The sequence below is a fragment of the Salmo salar genome, chromosome 02 (assembly GCF_965601325.2).
Source record: "Salmo salar chromosome 02, fSalSal1, whole genome shotgun sequence".
Lineage (NCBI taxonomy): Eukaryota > Metazoa > Chordata > Actinopteri > Salmoniformes > Salmonidae > Salmo > Salmo salar.
In genome coordinates, this window is record NC_138292.1 from 22071253 (window position 1) to 22091048 (window position 19796).

At 53.0% G+C, this 19796-nt stretch overlaps 1 protein-coding gene across 1 annotated transcript in view; it reads left to right on the forward strand.

Annotated features, from left to right (window-relative positions):
* The first annotated feature begins 594 nt into the window (after positions 1-594).
* The window catches only part of LOC145860331 (microfibrillar-associated protein 5-like), a 116279-nt gene continuing 97077 nt past the window's right edge, over positions 595-19796 (forward strand). The window contains exons 1-4 of the mRNA XM_082960790.1: positions 595-697; positions 2028-2096; positions 2210-2242; positions 2376-2444. Of these exons, the coding sequence (XP_082816916.1) occupies positions 2054-2096; positions 2210-2242; positions 2376-2444 (145 nt within the window). The 5' untranslated portion in view covers positions 595-697; positions 2028-2053. The remainder of the gene's footprint in view (positions 698-2027; positions 2097-2209; positions 2243-2375; positions 2445-19796) is intronic.

Genomic DNA, 19796 nt, shown 5'->3' on the forward strand with positions numbered 1-19796 from the left:
ATTGAAATATTATTTTGAAATTATCAGTAAATGTAAAAACAAAAAAGCAAAACACACCATAAAACTTTTAGACAAATTGAAAATGTATTTCATATGTAATACCGTCTGTTATGTTTATGTACTCTTGTTTGTATATTTCTGTTTTTGTATTTGTTGTGTTCATAATAAAAAGGAAAAAAACTCACCAAGTACACTGCCCCGCCTAGTGGAGAAAGGGGATCACTGCAACGCAAGGTCCGCCAGACCTGTACCAGTCATTCCATCATATTCCTTCAGCTGCTCTAAATCATACTGGGCTAATTGTTATTGTTCATATTTATTACACAATATTCTACCTATCATCGTGTGTTGATCATTATTCTTTCAGTTGTTTGTATTTGTAAAGTGTAAGTTCCTAGTTCAATGTGCTGATAGATGTTTACTATTAGTGATTGTTATTGTGAAATCAGCAGATATATTTTTGATAATGAGTTTGTGTTGTTTGGGTGTATACGAAACCAACTCTGGACTAGAACAATTCTCCCTGAATCTCTACCAGATTGGAGGAGAGGAAAGTCTGAGAGAAAGAGAATAATAATGAGAGGGGAGGACAAGGGGTGGAGGAGAAGAAGGAGGAGAGGATGGAGAGAGAAGGAGGGGAAAGGAGAGAGAACAAAATATTCAAAACAAAGGACGTTTTTGGACGACAGGAAAAGTTGTGAGTATGAAAACATTGTGTTCTTTTCTTAATTTTGAAGACTATAAAGACATTAGTAGCACTGCAGTACTGCATATAGAATGTTTACAATAAATAACATGAAGTACATATACAAAAGATGTATAGAGAAACTAAACTATATTTTACTGCAAAAAACTAACTTTACATGAAGTCATCCTAATAGAATACTGTCTGTGAACTCATGGATGACAATATGTTATTCAGAACTAATGTATTTTAGAAAGCTATGTGCCCTGGCATACAAGAGTGTATAAATGAGTCAAAGCAAGTTAAATCATTTGAACGTGTTCAGGGCCTGGGTAAGATGCTGGTAAAGGAGGAATGGGGTGTTAAACATATTAAATGACAAAACTGTTTGGACGCTTTAGAATATTCTTAATAAGGTTTACGAAAAGAGAAGTGTATGAAAAGAGTCTGTATGAGAAAGGAGGAGTAGAGGGGTGCTCAGATAGGGCACAAAAAACACATTCTTTTGTGAGAACTCATGTCTTGGACTCCAAACTCACACTGACACATCACAAGAGGAATGATGCAGGGAGAGAGCTGAGAGAGTGTGTGTGTGTGTGTGTGTGTGTGTGTGTGTGTGTGTGTGTGTGTGTGTGTGTGTGTGTGTGTGTGTGTGTGTGTGTGTGTGAGAGAGAGAGAGAGAGAGGATTAAAACAGCATCCTGATTCCAACTGCTTGATTAATACTGATACTATCAACAGCACATATACTGAGACTATCAACAGCACATCAACAGCACATATACTAATACTATCAACAGCACATATACTGATACTATCAACAGAACATATACTGATACTATCAACAGCACATATACTGATACTATCAACAGCACATATACTGAGACTATCAACAGCACATATACTAATACTATCAACAGCACATATACTGATACTATCAACAGAACATATACTGATACTATCAACAGCACATACACTGATACTATCAACAGCACATATACTGATACTATCAACAGCACATATACTGATACTATCAACAGCACATATACTGATACTATCAACAGCACATATACTGATACTATCAACAGCACATACACTGATACTATTAAGAGCACATATTCGGTATCTATCTCATTTACCTGGATTTCATCAGGTACACATTTACTACAACTGCCTTAGAGAAGAGTATACATTGCATTAGAAACAGCAGAGGTGGGGCCAGAGAGAGAGCAGAAGGAAGACGGAGGAAATGTAAAGTCCAGATATTGAAGAGTTCCTCTGTGTGAATTGAAACATATAAACTATTTTCCTCTTTGGGCTTTTGTGGGTCCTGTTTCCTTCAGCTCGTAAACATCCAGCTCTTACAAGGATGGGCAGTCTTCCAATCGCCCTGCTCCTCTGCGGTTTCCACGGTAACCCCTGACAAACACAACACACAAATCATCACCTTCAATTAGGTTTGAGTCCATCTCTGTTTGTTTTAACTGCATAAAACACTCCCCTCACATGGTTTTCTGTTCCACAGCCCTCACAGCTGTAGCCCAAGCCCCGCAGGCTGGTAATAATGCCCTCTATTCAATGGTCACACGTTATTTCAACAGACATTAAGTTGCATGATATGTCTCTGTCTGTGAGACATGCCGTGGGAAGAGGTCATTCCCATGCTGATTGTGTTGTTTCCCTGCTGGTAGAGGTGGAACTCAACACAGGTGACTGGAATGAAGAGGAGGCTAAGGTGTCTGTCTCTACCCTACCACCTGGTGAGTGAGGTGTCTGTCTCTACCCTACCACCTGGTGAGTGAGGTCTGTCTCTACCCTACCACCTGGTGAGTGAGGTGTCTGTCTCTACCCTACCACCTGGTGAGTGAGGTGTCTGTCTCTACACTACCACCTGGTGAGTGAGGTGTCTGTCTCTACCCTACCACCTGGTGAGTGAGGTCTGTCTCTACCCTACCACCTGGTGAGTGAGATGTCTGTCTCTACCCTACCACCTGGTGAGTGAGGTCTGTCTCTACCCTACCACCTGGTGAGTGAGGTCTGTCTCTACCCTACCACCTGGTGAGTGAGGTCTGTCTCTACCCTACCACCTGGTGAGTGAGGTCTGTCTCTACCCTACCACCTGGTGAGTGAGGTGTCTGTCTCTACCCTACCACCTGGTGAGTGAGGTGTCTGTCTCTACCCTACCACCTGGTGAGTGAGGTCTGTCTCTACCCTACCACCTGGTGAGTGAGGTGTCTGTCTCTACCCTACCATCTGGTGAGTGAGGTCTGTCTCTACCCTACCACCTGGTGAGTGAGGTGTCTGTCTCTACCCTACAACCTGGTGAGTGAGGTGTCTGTCTCTACCCTACCACCTGGTGAGTGAGGTGTCTGTCTCTAACCTACCACCTGGTGAGTGAGGTGTCTGTCTCTACCCTACCACCTGGTGAGTGAGGTCTGTCTCTACCCTACCACCTGGTGAGTGAGGTGTCTGTCTCTACCCTACCATCTGGTGAGTGAGGTCTGTCTCTACCCTACCACCTGGTGAGTGAGGTGTCTGTCTCTACCCTACCACCTGGTGAGTGAGGACTGTCTCTACCCTACCACCTGGTGAGTGAGGTGTCTGTCTCTACCCTACCACCTGGTGAGTGAGGTCTGTCTCTACCCTACCACCTGGTGAGTGAGGTGTCTGTCTCTACCCTACCACCTGGTGAGTGAGGTGTCTGTCTCTACCCTACCACCTGGTGAGTGAGGTGTCTGTCTCTACCCTACCACCTGGTGAGTGAGGTGTCTGTCTCTACACTACCACCTGGTGAGTGAGGTGTCTGTCTCTACCCTACCACCTGGTGAGTGAGGTCTGTCTCTACCCTACCACCTGGTGAGTGAGATGTCTGTCTCTACCCTACCACCTGGTGAGTGAGATGTCTGTCTCTACCCTACCACCTGGTGAGTGAGGTCTGTCTCTACCCTACCACCTGGTGAGTGAGGTCTGTCTCTACCCTACCACCTGGTGAGTGAGGTCTGTCTCTACCCTACCACCTGGTGAGTGAGGTCTGTCTCTACCCTACCACCTGGTGAGTGAGGTGTCTGTCTCTACCCTACCACCTGGTGAGTGAGGTCTGTCTCTACCCTACCACCTGGTGAGTGAGGTGTCTGTCTCTACCCTACCACCTGGTGAGTGAGGACTGTCTCTACCCTACCACCTGGTGAGTGAGGTGTCTGTCTCTACCCTACCACCTGGTGAGTGAGGTCTGTCTCTACCCTACCACCTGGTGAGTGAGGTCTGTCTCTACCCTACCACCTGGTGAGTGAGGTGTCTGTCTCTACCCTACCACCTGGTGAGTGAGGTGTCTGTCTCTATCCTACCACCTGGTGAGTGAGGTCTGTCTCTACCCTACCACCTTGTGAGTGAGGTGTCTGTCTCTACCCTACCACCTGGTGAGTGAGGTGTCTGTCTCTACCCTACCACCTGGTGAGTGAGGTGTCTGTCTCTACCCTACGACCTGGTGAGTGAGGTCTGTCTCGACCCTACCACCTGGTGAGTGAGGTGTCTGTCTCGACCCTACAACCTGGTAAGTGAGGTGTCTACCCTACCACCTGGTGAGTGAGGTCTGTCTCTACCCTACCACCTGGTGAGTGAGGTGTCTGTCTCTACCCTACCACCTGGTGAGTGAGGTGTCTGTCTCTACCCTACCACCTGGTGAGTGAGGTCTGTCTCTACCATACCACCTGGTGAGTGAGGTGTCTGTCTCTACCCTACCACCTGGTGAGTGAGGTCTGTCTCTACACTACCACCTGGTGAGTGAGGTCTGTCTCTACCCTACCACCTGGTGAGTGAGGTCTGTCTCTACCCTACCACCTTGTGAGTGAGGTGTCTGTCTCTACCCTACTACCTGGTGAGTGAGGTGTCTGTCTCTACCCTACCACCTGGTGAGTGAGGTGTCTGTCTCTACCCTACCACCTGGTGAGTGAGGTCTGTCTCTACCCTACCACCTGGTGAGTGAGGTGTCTGTCTCTACCCTACCACCTGGTGAGTGAGGTGTCTGTCTCTACCATACCACCTGGTGAGTGAGGTCTGTCTCTACCCTAACACCTGGTGAGTGAGGTCTGTCTCCACCCTACCACCTGGTGAGTGAGGTGTCTGTCTCTACCCTACCACCTGGTGAGTATGGTGTCTGTCTCTACCCTACCACCTGGTGAGTGAGGTGTCTGTCTCTACCCTACCTCCTGATGAGTGAGGTCTGTCTCTACCCTACCACCTGGTGAGTGAGGTCTGTCTCTACCCTACCACCTGGTGAGTGAGGTCTGGGTCTACCCTACCACCTGGTGAGTGAGGTGTGTGTCTCTACCCTACCACCTGGTGAGTGACGTGTCTGTCTCTACCCTACCACCTGGTGAGTGAGGTCTGTCTCTACCCTACCACCTGGTGAGTGAGGTGTCTGTCTCTACCCTACCACCTGGTGAGTGATGTCTGTCTCTACCCTACCACCTGGTGAGTGAGGTCTGTCTCTAGACTACCACCTGGTGAGTGAGGTCTGTCTCTACCCTACCGCCTGGTGAGTGAGGTCTGTCTCTACCCTACCGCCTGGTGAGTGAGATGTCTGTCTATACCCTACCACCTGGTGAGTGAGGTCTGTCTCTACCATACCACCTGGTGAGTTAGGTCTGTCTCTACCCTACCACCTGGTGAGTGAGGTCTGTCTCTACCCTACCACCTGGTGAGTGAGGTGTGTGTCTCTACCCTACCACCTGGTGAGTGAGGTCTGTCTCTACCCTACCACCTGGTGAGTGAGGTCTGTCTCTACCCTACCACCTGGTGAGTGAGGTGTCTGTCTCTACCCTACGACCTGGTGAGTGAGGTGTATGTCTCTACCCTACCACCTGGTGAGTGAGGTCTGTCTCTACCCTACCACCTGGTGAGTGAGGTGTCTGTCTCTACCCTACCACCTGGTGAGTGAGGTGTCTGTCTCTACACTACCACCTGGTGAGTGAGGTCTGTCTCTACCCTACCACCTGGTGAGTGAGGTGTCTGTCTCTACCCTACCACCTGGTGAGTGAGGTCTGTCTCTACCCTACCACCTGGTGAGTGAGGTCTGTCTCTACCCTACCACCTGGTGAGTGAGGTCTGTCTCTACCCTACCACCTGGTGAGTGAGGTGTCTGTCTCTACCCTACCACCTGGTGAGTGAGGTGTCTGTCTCTACCCTACCACCTGGTGAGTGAGGTCTGTCTCTACCCTACCACCTGGTGAGTGAGGTGTCTGTCTCTACCCTACCATCTGGTGAGTGAGGTCTGTCTCTACCCTACCACCTGGTGAGTGAGGTGTCTGTCTCTACCCTACAACCTGGTGAGTGAGGTGTCTGTCTCTACCCTACCACCTGGTGAGTGAGGTGTCTGTCTCTACCCTACCACCTGGTGAGTGAGGTGTCTGTCTCTACCCTACCACCTGGTGAGTGAGGTCTGTCTCTACCCTACCACCTGGTGAGTGAGGTCTGTCTCTACCCTACCACCTGGTGAGTGAGGTGTCTGTCTCTACCCTACCACCTGGTGAGTGAGGTGTCTGTCTCTATCCTACCACCTGGTGAGTGAGGTCTGTCTCTACCCTACCACCTTGTGAGTGAGGTGTCTGTCTCTACCCTACCACCTGGTGAGTGAGGTGTCTGTCTCTACCCTACCACCTGGTGAGTGAGGTGTCTGTCTCTACCCTACGACCTGGTGAGTGAGGTCTGTCTCGACCCTACCACCTGGTGAGTGAGGTGTCTGTCTCGACCCTACAACCTGGTAAGTGAGGTGTCTACCCTACCACCTGGTGAGTGAGGTCTGTCTCTACCCTACCACCTGGTGAGTGAGGTGTCTGTCTCTACCCTACCACCTGGTGAGTGAGGTGTCTGTCTCTACCCTACCACCTGGTGAGTGAGGTCTGTCTCTACCATACCACCTGGTGAGTGAGGTGTCTGTCTCTACCCTACCACCTGGTGAGTGAGGTCTGTCTCTACACTACCACCTGGTGAGTGAGGTCTGTCTCTACCCTACCACCTGGTGAGTGAGGTCTGTCTCTACCCTACCACCTCGTGAGTGAGGTGTCTGTCTCTACCCTACTACCTGGTGAGTGAGGTGTCTGTCTCTACCCTACCACCTGGTGAGTGAGGTGTCTGTCTCTACCCTACCACCTGGTGAGTGAGGTCTGTCTCTACCCTACCACCTGGTGAGTGAGGTGTCTGTCTCTACCCTACCACCTGGTGAGTGAGGTGTCTGTCTCTACCATACCACCTGGTGAGTGAGGTCTGTCTCTACCCTAACACCTGGTGAGTGAGGTCTGTCTCCACCCTACCACCTGGTGAGTGAGGTGTCTGTCTCTACCCTACCACCTGGTGAGTATGGTGTCTGTCTCTACCCTACCACCTGGTGAGTGAGGTGTCTGTCTCTACCCTACCTCCTGGTGAGTGAGGTCTGTCTCTACCCTACCACCTGGTGAGTGAGGTCTGTCTCTACCCTACCACCTGGTGAGTGAGGTCTGGGTCTACCCTACCACCTGGTGAGTGAGGTGTGTGTCTCTACCCTACCACCTGGTGAGTGACGTGTCTGTCTCTACCCTACCACCTGGTGAGTGAGGTCTGTCTCTACCCTACCACCTGGTGAGTGAGGTGTCTGTCTCTACCCTACCACCTGGTGAGTGATGTCTGTCTCTACCCTACCACCTGGTGAGTGAGGTCTGTCTCTAGACTACCACCTGGTGAGTGAGGTCTGTCTCTACCCTACCGCCTGGTGAGTGAGGTCTGTCTCTACCCTACCGCCTGGTGAGTGAGATGTCTGTCTATACCCTACCACCTGGTGAGTGAGGTCTGTCTCTACCATACCACCTGGTGAGTTAGGTCTTTCTCTACCCTACCACCTGGTGAGTGAGGTCTGTCTCTACCCTACCACCTGGTGAGTGAGGTGTGTGTCTCTACCCTACCACCTGGTGAGTGAGGTCTGTCTCTACCCTACCACCTGGTGAGTGAGGTCTGTCTCTACCCTACCACCTGGTGAGTGAGGTGTCTGTCTCTACCCTACGACCTGGTGAGTGAGGTGTATGTCTCTACCCTACCACCTGGTGAGTGAGGTCTGTCTCTACCCTACCACCTGGTGAGTGAGGTGTCTGTCTCTACCCTACCACCTGGTGAGTGAGGTGTCTGTCTCTACACTACCACCTGGTGAGTGAGGTCTGTCTCTACCCTACCACCTGGTGAGTGAGGTGTCTGTCTCTACCCTACCACCTGGTGAGTGAGGTGTCTGTCTCTACCCTACCACCTGGTGAGTGAGGTCTGTCTCTACCATACCACCTGGTGAGTGAGGTCTGTCTCTACCCTACCACCTGGTGAGTGAGGTGTCTGTCTCTACCCTACCACCTGGTGAGTGAGGTGTCTGTCTCTACCCTACCACCTGGTGAGTGAGGTCTGTCTCTACCATACCACCTGGTGAGTGAGGTCTGTCTCTACCCTACCACCTGGTGAGTGAGGTCTGTCTCTACCCTACCACCTGGTGAGTGAGGTGTCTGTCTCTACCCTACCACCTGGTGAGTATGGTGTCTGTCTATACCCTACCACCTGGTGAGTGAGGTGTCTGTCTCTACCCTACCTCCTGATGAGTGAGGTCTGTCTCTACCCTACCACCTGGTGAGTGAGGTGTCTGTCTCTACCCTACCACCTGGTGAGTGAGGTCTGTCTCTACCCTACCACCTGGTGAGTGAGGTCTGTCTCTACCCTACCACCTGGTGAGTGAGGTCTGTCTCTACCCTACCACCTGGTGAGTGAGGTGTCTGTCTCTACCCTATCACCTGGTGAGTGAGGTGTCTGTCTCTACCCTACCACCTGGTGAGTGAGGACTGTCTCTACCCTACCACCTGGTGAGTGAGGTGTCTGTCTCTACCCTACCACCTGGTGAGTGAGGTGTCTGTCTCTACCCTACCACCTGGTGAGTGAGAACTGTCTCTACCCTACCACCTGGTGAGTGACGTCTGTCTCTACCCTACCACCTGGTGAGTGAGGTCTGTCTCTACCCTACCATCTGGTGAGTGAGGTCTGTCTCTACCCTACCACTTGGTGAGGACTGTCTCTACCCTACCACCTGGTGAGTGAGGTCTGTCTCTACCCTACCACCTAGTGAGTGAGGTCTGTCTCTACCCTACCAACTGGAGAGTGAGGTGTCTGTCTCTACCCTACCACCTGGTGAGTGAGGTCTGTCTCTACCATACCACCTGGTGAGTGAGGTCTGTCTCTACCCTACCCCCTGGTGAGTGATGTGTCTGTCTCTACTCTACCACCTGGTGAGTGAGGTCTGTCTCTACCCTACCACCTGGTGAGTGAGGTGTCTGTCTCTACCCTACCACCTGGTGAGTGAGGTCTGTCTCTACCCTACCACCTGGTGAGTGAGGTCTGTCTCTACCCTACCACCTGGTGAGTGAGGTGTCTGTCTCTACCCTACTACCTGGTGAGTGAGGTCTGTCTCTACCCTACCACCTGGTGAGTGAGGTGTCTGTCTCTACCCTACCACCTGGTGAGTGAGGTGTCTGTCTCTACCCTACCACCTGGTGAGTGAGGTGTCTGTCTCTACCCTACCACCTGGTGAGTGAGGTGTCTGTCTCTACCCTACCACCTGGTGAGTGAGGTCTGTCTCAACCCTACCACCTGGTGAGTGAGGTCTGTCTCGACCCTACCACCTGGTGAGTGATGTCTGTCTCTACCCTACCACCTGGTGAGTGAGGTCTGTCTCTACACTACCACCTAGTGAGTGAGGTGTCTGTCTCTACCCTACCACCTGGTGAGTAAGGTGTCTGTCTCTACCCTACCACCTGGTGAGTGAGGTCTGCCTCTACCCTACCACCTGGTGAGTGAGGTCTGTCTCTACCCTACCGCCTGGTGAGTGAGGTCTGTCTCTACCCTACCGCCTGGTGAGTGAGATGTCTGTCTGTACCCTACCACCTGGTGAGTGAGAACTGTCTCTACTCTACCACCTGGTGAGTGACGTCTGTCTCTACCCTACCACCTGGTGAGTGAGGTCTGTCTCTACCCTACCATCTGGTGAGTGAGGTCTGTCTCTACCCTACCACTTGGTGAGGACTGTCTCTACCCTACCACCTGGTGAGTGAGGTCTGTCTCTACCCTACCACCTGGTGAGTGAGGTCTGTCTCTACCCTACCACCTGGTGAGTGAGGTCTGTCTCTACCCTACCACCTGGTGAGTGAGGTCTGTCTCTACCCTACCACCTGGTGAGTGAGGTCTGTCTCTACCCTTCCAACTGGTGAGTGAGGTGTCTGTCTCTACCCTACCACCTGGTGAGTGAGATGTCTGTCTCTACCCTACCATCTGGTGAGTGAGGACTGTCTCTACCATACCACCTGGTGAGTGAGGTCTGTCTCTACCCTACCATCTAGTGTGTGAGGTGTCTGTCTCTACCCTACCACCTGGTGAGTGAGGTCTGTCTCTACCCTTCCACCTGGTGAGGGAGGACTGTCTCTACCATACCACCTGGTGAGTGAGGTCTGTCTCTACCGTACCATCTAGTGTGTGAGGTGTCTGTCTCTACCCTACCATCAGGTGAGTGAGGTCTGTCTCTACCCTACCACCTGGTGAGTGAGGTGTCTGTCTCTACCCTACCACCTGGTGAGTGAGGTGTCTGTCTCTACCCTACCATCTGGTGAGTGAGGTCTGTCTCTAACCTACCACCTGGTGATTGAGGTGTGTCTCTACCGTACCATCTAGTGTGTGAGGTGTCTGTCTCTACCCTACCATCAGGTGAGTGAGGTCTGTCTCTACCCTACCACCTGGTGAGTGAGGTGTCTGTCTCTACCCTACCACCTGGTGAGTGAGGTGTCTGTCTCTACCCTACCATCTGGTGAGTGAGGTCTGTCTCTAACCTACCACCTGGTGATTGAGGTGTCTTTCTTCACCCTACCACCTGGTGAGTGAGGTATGTCTCTACCCTACCACCTGGTGAGTGAGGTGTCTGTCTCAACCCTACCACCTGGTGAGTGAGGTCTGTCTCTACCCTACCACCTGGTGAGTGAGGTCTGTCTCTACCCTACCACCTGGTGAGTGAGGTCTGTCTCTACCCTACCACCTGGTGAGTGAGGTCTGTCTCTACCATACCACCTGGTGAGTGAGGTCTGTCTCTACCCTACCACCTGGTGAGTGAGGTCTGTCTCTACACTACCACCTGGTGAGTGAGGTCTGTCTCTACACTACCACCTTGTGAGTGAGGTCTGTCTCTACCCTACCACCTGGTGAGTGAGGTGTCTGTCTCTACCCTACCATCTGGTGAGTGAGGTCTGTCTCTAACCTACCACCTGGTGATTGAGGTGTCTGTCTTCACCCTACCACCTGGTGAGTGAGGTCTGTCTCTACCCTACCACCTGGTGAGTGAGGTGTCTGTCTCAACCCTACCACCTGGTGAGTGAGGTCTGTCTCTACCCTACCACCTGGTGAGTGATGTCTGTCTCTACCCTACCCCCTGGTGAGTGAGGTCTGTCTCTACCCTACCACCTGGTGAGTGAGGTCTGTCTCTACCATACCACCTGGTGAGTGAGGTCTGTCTCTACCCTACCACCTGGTGAGTGAGGTCTGTCTCTACCCTACCACCTGGTGAGTGAGGTCTGTCTCTACCCTACCACCTGGTGAGTGAGGTCTGTCTCTACCCTACCACCTGGTGAGTGAGGTCTGTCTCTACCATACCACCTGGTGAGTGAGGTCTGTCTCTACCCTACCACCTGGTGAGTGAGGTCTGTCTCTACCCTACCACCTGGTGAGTGAGATGTATGTCTCTACCCTACTACCTGGTGAGTGAGATGTCTGTCTCTACCCTACCACCTGGTGAGTGAGGTGTCTGTCTCTACCCTACCACCTGGTGAGTGAGGTCTGTCTGTACCCTACCACCTGGTGAGTGAGGTCTGTCTCTACCCTACCACCTGGTGAGTGAGGTCTGTCTCTACCCTACCACCTGGTGAGTGAGGTCTGTCTCTACCCTACCACCTGGTGAGTGAGGTCTGTCTCTACCCTTCCACCTGGTGAGTGAGGTGTCTGTCTCTACCCTACCACCTGGTGAGTGAGGTCTGTCTCTACCCTACCACCTGGTGAGTGAGGACTGTCTCTACCATACCACCTGGTGAGTGAGGTCTGTCTCTACCCTACCATCTAGTGTGTGAGGTGTCTGTCTCTACCCTACCACCTGGTGAGTGAGGTGTCTGTCTCAACCCTACCACCTGGTGAGTGAGGTCTGTCTCTACCCTACCACCTGGTGAGTGAGGTCTGTCTCTACCCTACCACCTGGTGAGTGAGGTCTGTCTCTACCCTACCACCTGGTGAGTGAGGTCTGTCTCTTCCATACCACCTGGTGAGTGAGGTCTGTCTCTACCCTACCACCTGGTAAGTGAGGTCTGTCTCTACCCTACCACCTGGTGAGTGAGGTCTGTCTCTACCCTACCACCTGGTGAGTGAGGTGTCTGTCTCTACCCTACCACCTGGTGAGTGAGGTGTCTGTCTCTACCCTACCACCTGGTGAGTGAGGTCTGTCTCTACCCTACCACCTGTTGAGTGAGGTGTCTGTCTCTACCCTACCACCTGGTGAGTGAGGTCTGTCTCTAACCTACCACCTGGTGATTGAGGTGTCTTTCTTCACCCTACCACCTGGTGAGTGAGGTATGTCTCTACCCTACCACCTGGTGAGTGAGGTGTCTGTCTCAACCCTACCACCTGGTGAGTGAGGTCTGTCTCTACCCTACCACCTGGTGAGTGAGGTCTGTCTCTACCCTACCACCTGGTGAGTGAGGTCTGTCTCTACCCTACCACCTGGTGAGTGAGGTCTGTCTCTACCATACCACCTGGTGAGTGAGGTCTGTCTCTACCCTACCACCTGGTGAGTGAGGTCTGTCTCTACACTACCACCTGGTGAGTGAGGTCTGTCTCTACACTACCACCTTGTGAGTGAGGTCTGTCTCTACCCTACCACCTGGTGAGTGAGGTGTCTGTCTCTACCCTACCATCTGGTGAGTGAGGTCTGTCTCTAACCTACCACCTGGTGATTGAGGTGTCTGTCTTCACCCTACCACCTGGTGAGTGAGGTCTGTCTCTACCCTACCACCTGGTGAGTGAGGTGTCTGTCTCAACCCTACCACCTGGTGAGTGAGGTCTGTCTCTACCCTACCACCTGGTGAGTGATGTCTGTCTCTACCCTACCCCCTGGTGAGTGAGGTCTGTCTCTACCCTACCACCTGGTGAGTGAGGTCTGTCTCTACCATACCACCTGGTGAGTGAGGTCTGTCTCTACCCTACCACCTGGTGAGTGAGGTCTGTCTCTACCCTACCACCTGGTGAGTGAGGTCTGTCTCTACCCTACCACCTGGTGAGTGAGGTCTGTCTCTACCCTACCACCTGGTGAGTGAGGTCTGTCTCTACCATACCACCTGGTGAGTGAGGTCTGTCTCTACCCTACCACCTGGTGAGTGAGGTCTGTCTCTACCCTACCACCTGGTGAGTGAGATGTATGTCTCTACCCTACTACCTGGTGAGTGAGATGTCTGTCTCTACCCTACCACCTGGTGAGTGAGGTGTCTGTCTCTACCCTACCACCTGGTGAGTGAGGTCTGTCTGTACCCTACCACCTGGTGAGTGAGGTCTGTCTCTACCCTACCACCTGGTGAGTGAGGTCTGTCTCTACCCTACCACCTGGTGAGTGAGGTCTGTCTCTACCCTACCACCTGGTGAGTGAGGTCTGTCTCTACCCTTCCACCTGGTGAGTGAGGTGTCTGTCTCTACCCTACCACCTGGTGAGTGAGGTCTGTCTCTACCCTACCACCTGGTGAGTGAGGACTGTCTCTACCATACCACCTGGTGAGTGAGGTCTGTCTCTACCCTACCATCTAGTGTGTGAGGTGTCTGTCTCTACCCTACCACCTGGTGAGTGAGGTGTCTGTCTCAACCCTACCACCTGGTGAGTGAGGTCTGTCTCTACCCTACCACCTGGTGAGTGAGGTCTGTCTCTACCCTACCACCTGGTGAGTGAGGTCTGTCTCTACCCTACCACCTGGTGAGTGAGGTCTGTCTCTTCCATACCACCTGGTGAGTGAGGTCTGTCTCTACCCTACCACCTGGTAAGTGAGGTCTGTCTCTACCCTACCACCTGGTGAGTGAGGTCTGTCTCTACCCTACCACCTGGTGAGTGAGGTGTCTGTCTCTACCCTACCACCTGGTGAGTGAGGTGTCTGTCTCTACCCTACCACCTGGTGAGTGAGGTCTGTCTCTACCCTACCACCTGTTGAGTGAGGTGTCTGTCTCTACCCTACCACCTGGTGAGTGAGGTCTGTCTCTACCCTACCACCTGGTGAGTGAGGTCTGTCTCTACACTACCACCTGGTGAGTGAGGTCTGTCTCTACACTACCACCTGGTGAGTGAGGTCTGTCTCTACCCTACCACCTGGTGAGTGAGGACTGTCTCTACCCTACCACCTGGTGAGTGAGGTGTCTGTCTCTACCCTACCACCTGGTGAGTGAGGTCTGTCTCTACCCTACCACCTGGTGAGTGAGGTGTCTGTCTCTACCCTACCACCTGGTGAGTGAGGTGTCTGTCTCTACCCTACCACCTGGTGAGTGAGATCTGTCTCTACCCTACCACCTTGTGAGTGAGGTGTCTGTCTCTACCCTACCACCTGGTGAGTGAAGTGTCTGTCTCTACCCTACGACCTGGTGAGTGAGGTCTGTCTCGACCCTACCACCTGGTGAGTGAGGTGTCTGTCTCGACCCTACCAACTGGTAAGTGAGGTGTCTGTCTCTACCCTACCATCTGGTGAGTGAGGTGTCTGTCTCTACCCTACAATCTGGTGAGTGAGGTCTCTACCCTACCACCTGGTGATTGAGGTGTCTTTCTTCACCCTACCACCTGGTGAGTGAGGTATGTCTCTACCCTACCACCTGGTGAGTGAGGTGTCTGTCTCAACCCTACCACCTGGTGAGTGAGGTCTGTCTCTACCCTACCACCTGGTGAGTGAGGTCTGTCTCTACCCTACCACCTGGTGAGTGAGGTCTGTCTCTACCCTACCACCTGGTGAGTGAGGTCTGTCTCTACCATACCACCTGGTGAGTGAGGTCTGTCTCTACCCTACCACCTGGTGAGTGAGGTCTGTCTCTACACTACCACCTGGTGAGTGAGGTCTGTCTCTACACTACCACCTTGTGAGTGAGGTCTGTCTCTACCCTACCACCTGGTGAGTGAGGTGTCTGTCTCTACCCTACCATCTGGTGAGTGAGGTCTGTCTCTAACCTACCACCTGGTGATTGAGGTGTCTGTCTTCACCCTACCACCTGGTGAGTGAGGTCTGTCTCTACCCTACCACCTGGTGAGTGAGGTGTCTGTCTCAACCCTACCACCTGGTGAGTGAGGTCTGTCTCTACCCTACCACCTGGTGAGTGATGTCTGTCTCTACCCTACCCCCTGGTGAGTGAGGTCTGTCTCTACCCTACCACCTGGTGAGTGAGGTCTGTCTCTACCATACCACCTGGTGAGTGAGGTCTGTCTCTACCCTACCACCTGGTGAGTGAGGTCTGTCTCTACCCTACCACCTGGTGAGTGAGGTCTGTCTCTACCCTACCACCTGGTGAGTGAGGTCTGTCTCTACCCTACCACCTGGTGAGTGAGGTCTGTCTCTACCATACCACCTGGTGAGTGAGGTCTGTCTCTACCCTACCACCTGGTGAGTGAGGTCTGTCTCTACCCTACCACCTGGTGAGTGAGATGTATGTCTCTACCCTACTACCTGGTGAGTGAGATGTCTGTCTCTACCCTACCACCTGGTGAGTGAGGTGTCTGTCTCTACCCTACCACCTGGTGAGTGAGGTCTGTCTGTACCCTACCACCTGGTGAGTGAGGTCTGTCTCTACCCTACCACCTGGTGAGTGAGGTCTGTCTCTACCCTACCACCTGGTGAGTGAGGTCTGTCTCTACCCTACCACCTGGTGAGTGAGGTCTGTCTCTACCCTTCCACCTGGTGAGTGAGGTGTCTGTCTCTACCCTACCACCTGGTGAGTGAGGTCTGTCTCTACCCTACCACCTGGTGAGTGAGGACTGTCTCTACCATACCACCTGGTGAGTGAGGTCTGTCTCTACCCTACCATCTAGTGTGTGAGGTGTCTGTCTCTACCCTACCACCTGGTGAGTGAGGTGTCTGTCTCAACCCTACCACCTGGTGAGTGAGGTCTGTCTCTACCCTACCACCTGGTGAGTGAGGTCTGTCTCTACCCTACCACCTGGTGAGTGAGGTCTGTCTCTACCCTACCACCTGGTGAGTGAGGTCTGTCTCTTCCATACCACCTGGTGAGTGAGGTCTGTCTCTACCCTACCACCTGGTAAGTGAGGTCTGTCTCTACCCTACCACCTGGTGAGTGAGGTCTGTCTCTACCCTACCACCTGGTGAGTGAGGTGTCTGTCTCTACCCTACCACCTGGTGAGTGAGGTGTCTGTCTCTACCCTACCACCTGGTGAGTGAGGTCTGTCTCTACCCTACCACCTGTTGAGTGAGGTGTCTGTCTCTACCCTACCACCTGGTGAGTGAGGTCTGTCTCTAACCTACCACCTGGTGATTGAGGTGTCTTTCTTCACCCTACCACCTGGTGAGTGAGGTATGTCTCTACCCTACCACCTGGTGAGTGAGGTGTCTGTCTCAACCCTACCACCTGGTGAGTGAGGTCTGTCTCTACCCTACCACCTGGTGAGTGAGGTCTGTCTCTACCCTACCACCTGGTGAGTGAGGTCTGTCTCTACCCTACCACCTGGTGAGTGAGGTCTGTCTCTACCATACCACCTGGTGAGTGAGGTCTGTCTCTACCCTACCACCTGGTGAGTGAGGTCTGTCTCTACACTACCACCTGGTGAGTGAGGTCTGTCTCTACACTACCACCTTGTGAGTGAGGTCTGTCTCTACCCTACCACCTGGTGAGTGAGGTGTCTGTCTCTACCCTACCATCTGGTGAGTGAGGTCTGTCTCTAACCTACCACCTGGTGATTGAGGTGTCTGTCTTCACCCTACCACCTGGTGAGTGAGGTCTGTCTCTACCCTACCACCTGGTGAGTGAGGTGTCTGTCTCAACCCTACCACCTGGTGAGTGAGGTCTGTCTCTACCCTACCACCTGGTGAGTGATGTCTGTCTCTACCCTACCCCCTGGTGAGTGAGGTCTGTCTCTACCCTACCACCTGGTGAGTGAGGTCTGTCTCTACCATACCACCTGGTGAGTGAGGTCTGTCTCTACCCTACCACCTGGTGAGTGAGGTCTGTCTCTACCCTACCACCTGGTGAGTGAGGTCTGTCTCTACCCTACCACCTGGTGAGTGAGGTCTGTCTCTACCCTACCACCTGGTGAGTGAGGTCTGTCTCTACCATACCACCTGGTGAGTGAGGTCTGTCTCTACCCTACCACCTGGTGAGTGAGGTCTGTCTCTACCCTACCACCTGGTGAGTGAGATGTATGTCTCTACCCTACTACCTGGTGAGTGAGATGTCTGTCTCTACCCTACCACCTGGTGAGTGAGGTGTCTGTCTCTACCCTACCACCTGGTGAGTGAGGTCTGTCTGTACCCTACCACCTGGTGAGTGAGGTCTGTCTCTACCCTACCACCTGGTGAGTGAGGTCTGTCTCTACCCTACCACCTGGTGAGTGAGGTCTGTCTCTACCCTACCACCTGGTGAGTGAGGTCTGTCTCTACCCTTCCACCTGGTGAGTGAGGTGTCTGTCTCTACCCTACCACCTGGTGAGTGAGGTCTGTCTCTACCCTACCACCTGGTGAGTGAGGACTGTCTCTACCATACCACCTGGTGAGTGAGGTCTGTCTCTACCCTACCATCTAGTGTGTGAGGTGTCTGTCTCTACCCTACCACCTGGTGAGTGAGGTGTCTGTCTCAACCCTACCACCTGGTGAGTGAGGTCTGTCTCTACCCTACCACCTGGTGAGTGAGGTCTGTCTCTACCCTACCACCTGGTGAGTGAGGTCTGTCTCTACCCTACCACCTGGTGAGTGAGGTCTGTCTCTTCCATACCACCTGGTGAGTGAGGTCTGTCTCTACCCTACCACCTGGTAAGTGAGGTCTGTCTCTACCCTACCACCTGGTGAGTGAGGTCTGTCTCTACCCTACCACCTGGTGAGTGAGGTGTCTGTCTCTACCCTACCACCTGGTGAGTGAGGTGTCTGTCTCTACCCTACCACCTGGTGAGTGAGGTCTGTCTCTACCCTACCACCTGTTGAGTGAGGTGTCTGTCTCTACCCTACCACCTGGTGAGTGAGGTCTGTCTCTACCCTACCACCTGGTGAGTGAGGTCTGTCTCTACACTACCACCTGGTGAGTGAGGTCTGTCTCTACACTACCACCTGGTGAGTGAGGTCTGTCTCTACCCTACCACCTGGTGAGTGAGGACTGTCTCTACCCTACCACCTGGTGAGTGAGGTGTCTGTCTCTACCCTACCACCTGGTGAGTGAGGTCTGTCTCTACCCTACCACCTGGTGAGTGAGGTGTCTGTCTCTACCCTACCACCTGGTGAGTGAGGTGTCTGTCTCTACCCTACCACCTGGTGAGTGAGATCTGTCTCTACCCTACCACCTTGTGAGTGAGGTGTCTGTCTCTACCCTACCACCTGGTGAGTGAAGTGTCTGTCTCTACCCTACGACCTGGTGAGTGAGGTCTGTCTCGACCCTACCACCTGGTGAGTGAGGTGTCTGTCTCGACCCTACCAACTGGTAAGTGAGGTGTCTGTCTCTACCCTACCATCTGGTGAGTGAGGTGTCTGTCTCTACCCTACAATCTGGTGAGTGAGGTCTCTACCCTACCACCTGGTGAGTGAGGTGTCTGTCTCTACCCTACCACCTGGTGAGTGAGGTCTGTCTCTACCCTACCACCTGGTGAGTGAGGTGTCTGTCTCTACCCTACCACCTGGTGAGTGAGGTCTGTCTCTACACTACCACCTGGTGAGTGAGGTCTGTCTCTACCCTACCACCTGGTGAGTGAGGTCTGTCTCTACCCTACCACCTCGTGAGTGAGGTGTCTGTCTCTACCCTACTACCTGGTGAGTGAGGTGTCTGTCTCTACCCTACCACCTGGTGAGTGAGGTGTCTGTCTCTACCCTACCACCTGGTGAGTGAGGTCTGTCTCTACCCTACCACCTGGTGAGTGAGGTGTCTGTCTCTACCCTACCACCTGGTGAGTGAGGTGTCTGTCTCTACCATACCACCTGGTGAGTGAGGTCTGTCTCTACCATTCCAACTGGTGAGTGAGGTCTGTCTCCACCCTACCACCTGGTGAGTGAGGTGTCTGTCTCTACCCTACCACCTGGTGAGTATGGTGTCTGTCTCTACCCTACCACCTGGTGAGTGAGGTGTCTGTCTCTACCCTACCTCCTGATGAGTGAGGTCTGTCTCTACCCTACTACCTGGTGAGTGAGGTCTGTCTCTACCCTACCACCTGGTGAGTGAGGTGTCTCTCTCTACCCTACCACCTGGTGAGTGAGGTCTGTCTCTACCCTACCACCTGGTGAGTGAGGTCTGTCTCTACCCTACCACCTGGTGAGTGAGGTGTGTGTCTCTACCCTACCACCTGGTGAGTGAGGTGTGTGTCTCTACCCTACCACCTGGTGAGTGAGGTCTGTCTCTACCCTACCACCTGGTGAGTGAGGTGTCTGTCTCTACCCTACCACCTGGTGAGTGATGTCTGTCTCTACCCTACCACCTGGTGAGTGAGGTCTGTCTCTACACTACCACCTGGTGAGTGAGGTCTGTCTCTACCCTACCGCCTGGTGAGTGAGGTCTGTCTCTACCCTACCGCCTGGTGAGTGAGATGTAAGTCTGTACCCTACCACCTGGTGAGTGAGGTCTGTCTCTACCATACCACCTGGTGAGTTAGGTCTGTCTCTACCCTACCACCTGGTGAGTGAGGTCTGTCTCTACCCTACCACCTGGTGAGTGAGGTGTGTGTCTCTACCCTACCACCTGGTGAGTGAGGTCTGTCTCTACCCTACCACCTGGTGAGTGAGGTCTGTCTCTACCCTACCACCTGGTGAGTGAGGTGTCTGTCTCTACCCTACGACCTGCTGAGTGAGGTGTCTGTCTCTACCCTACCACCTGGT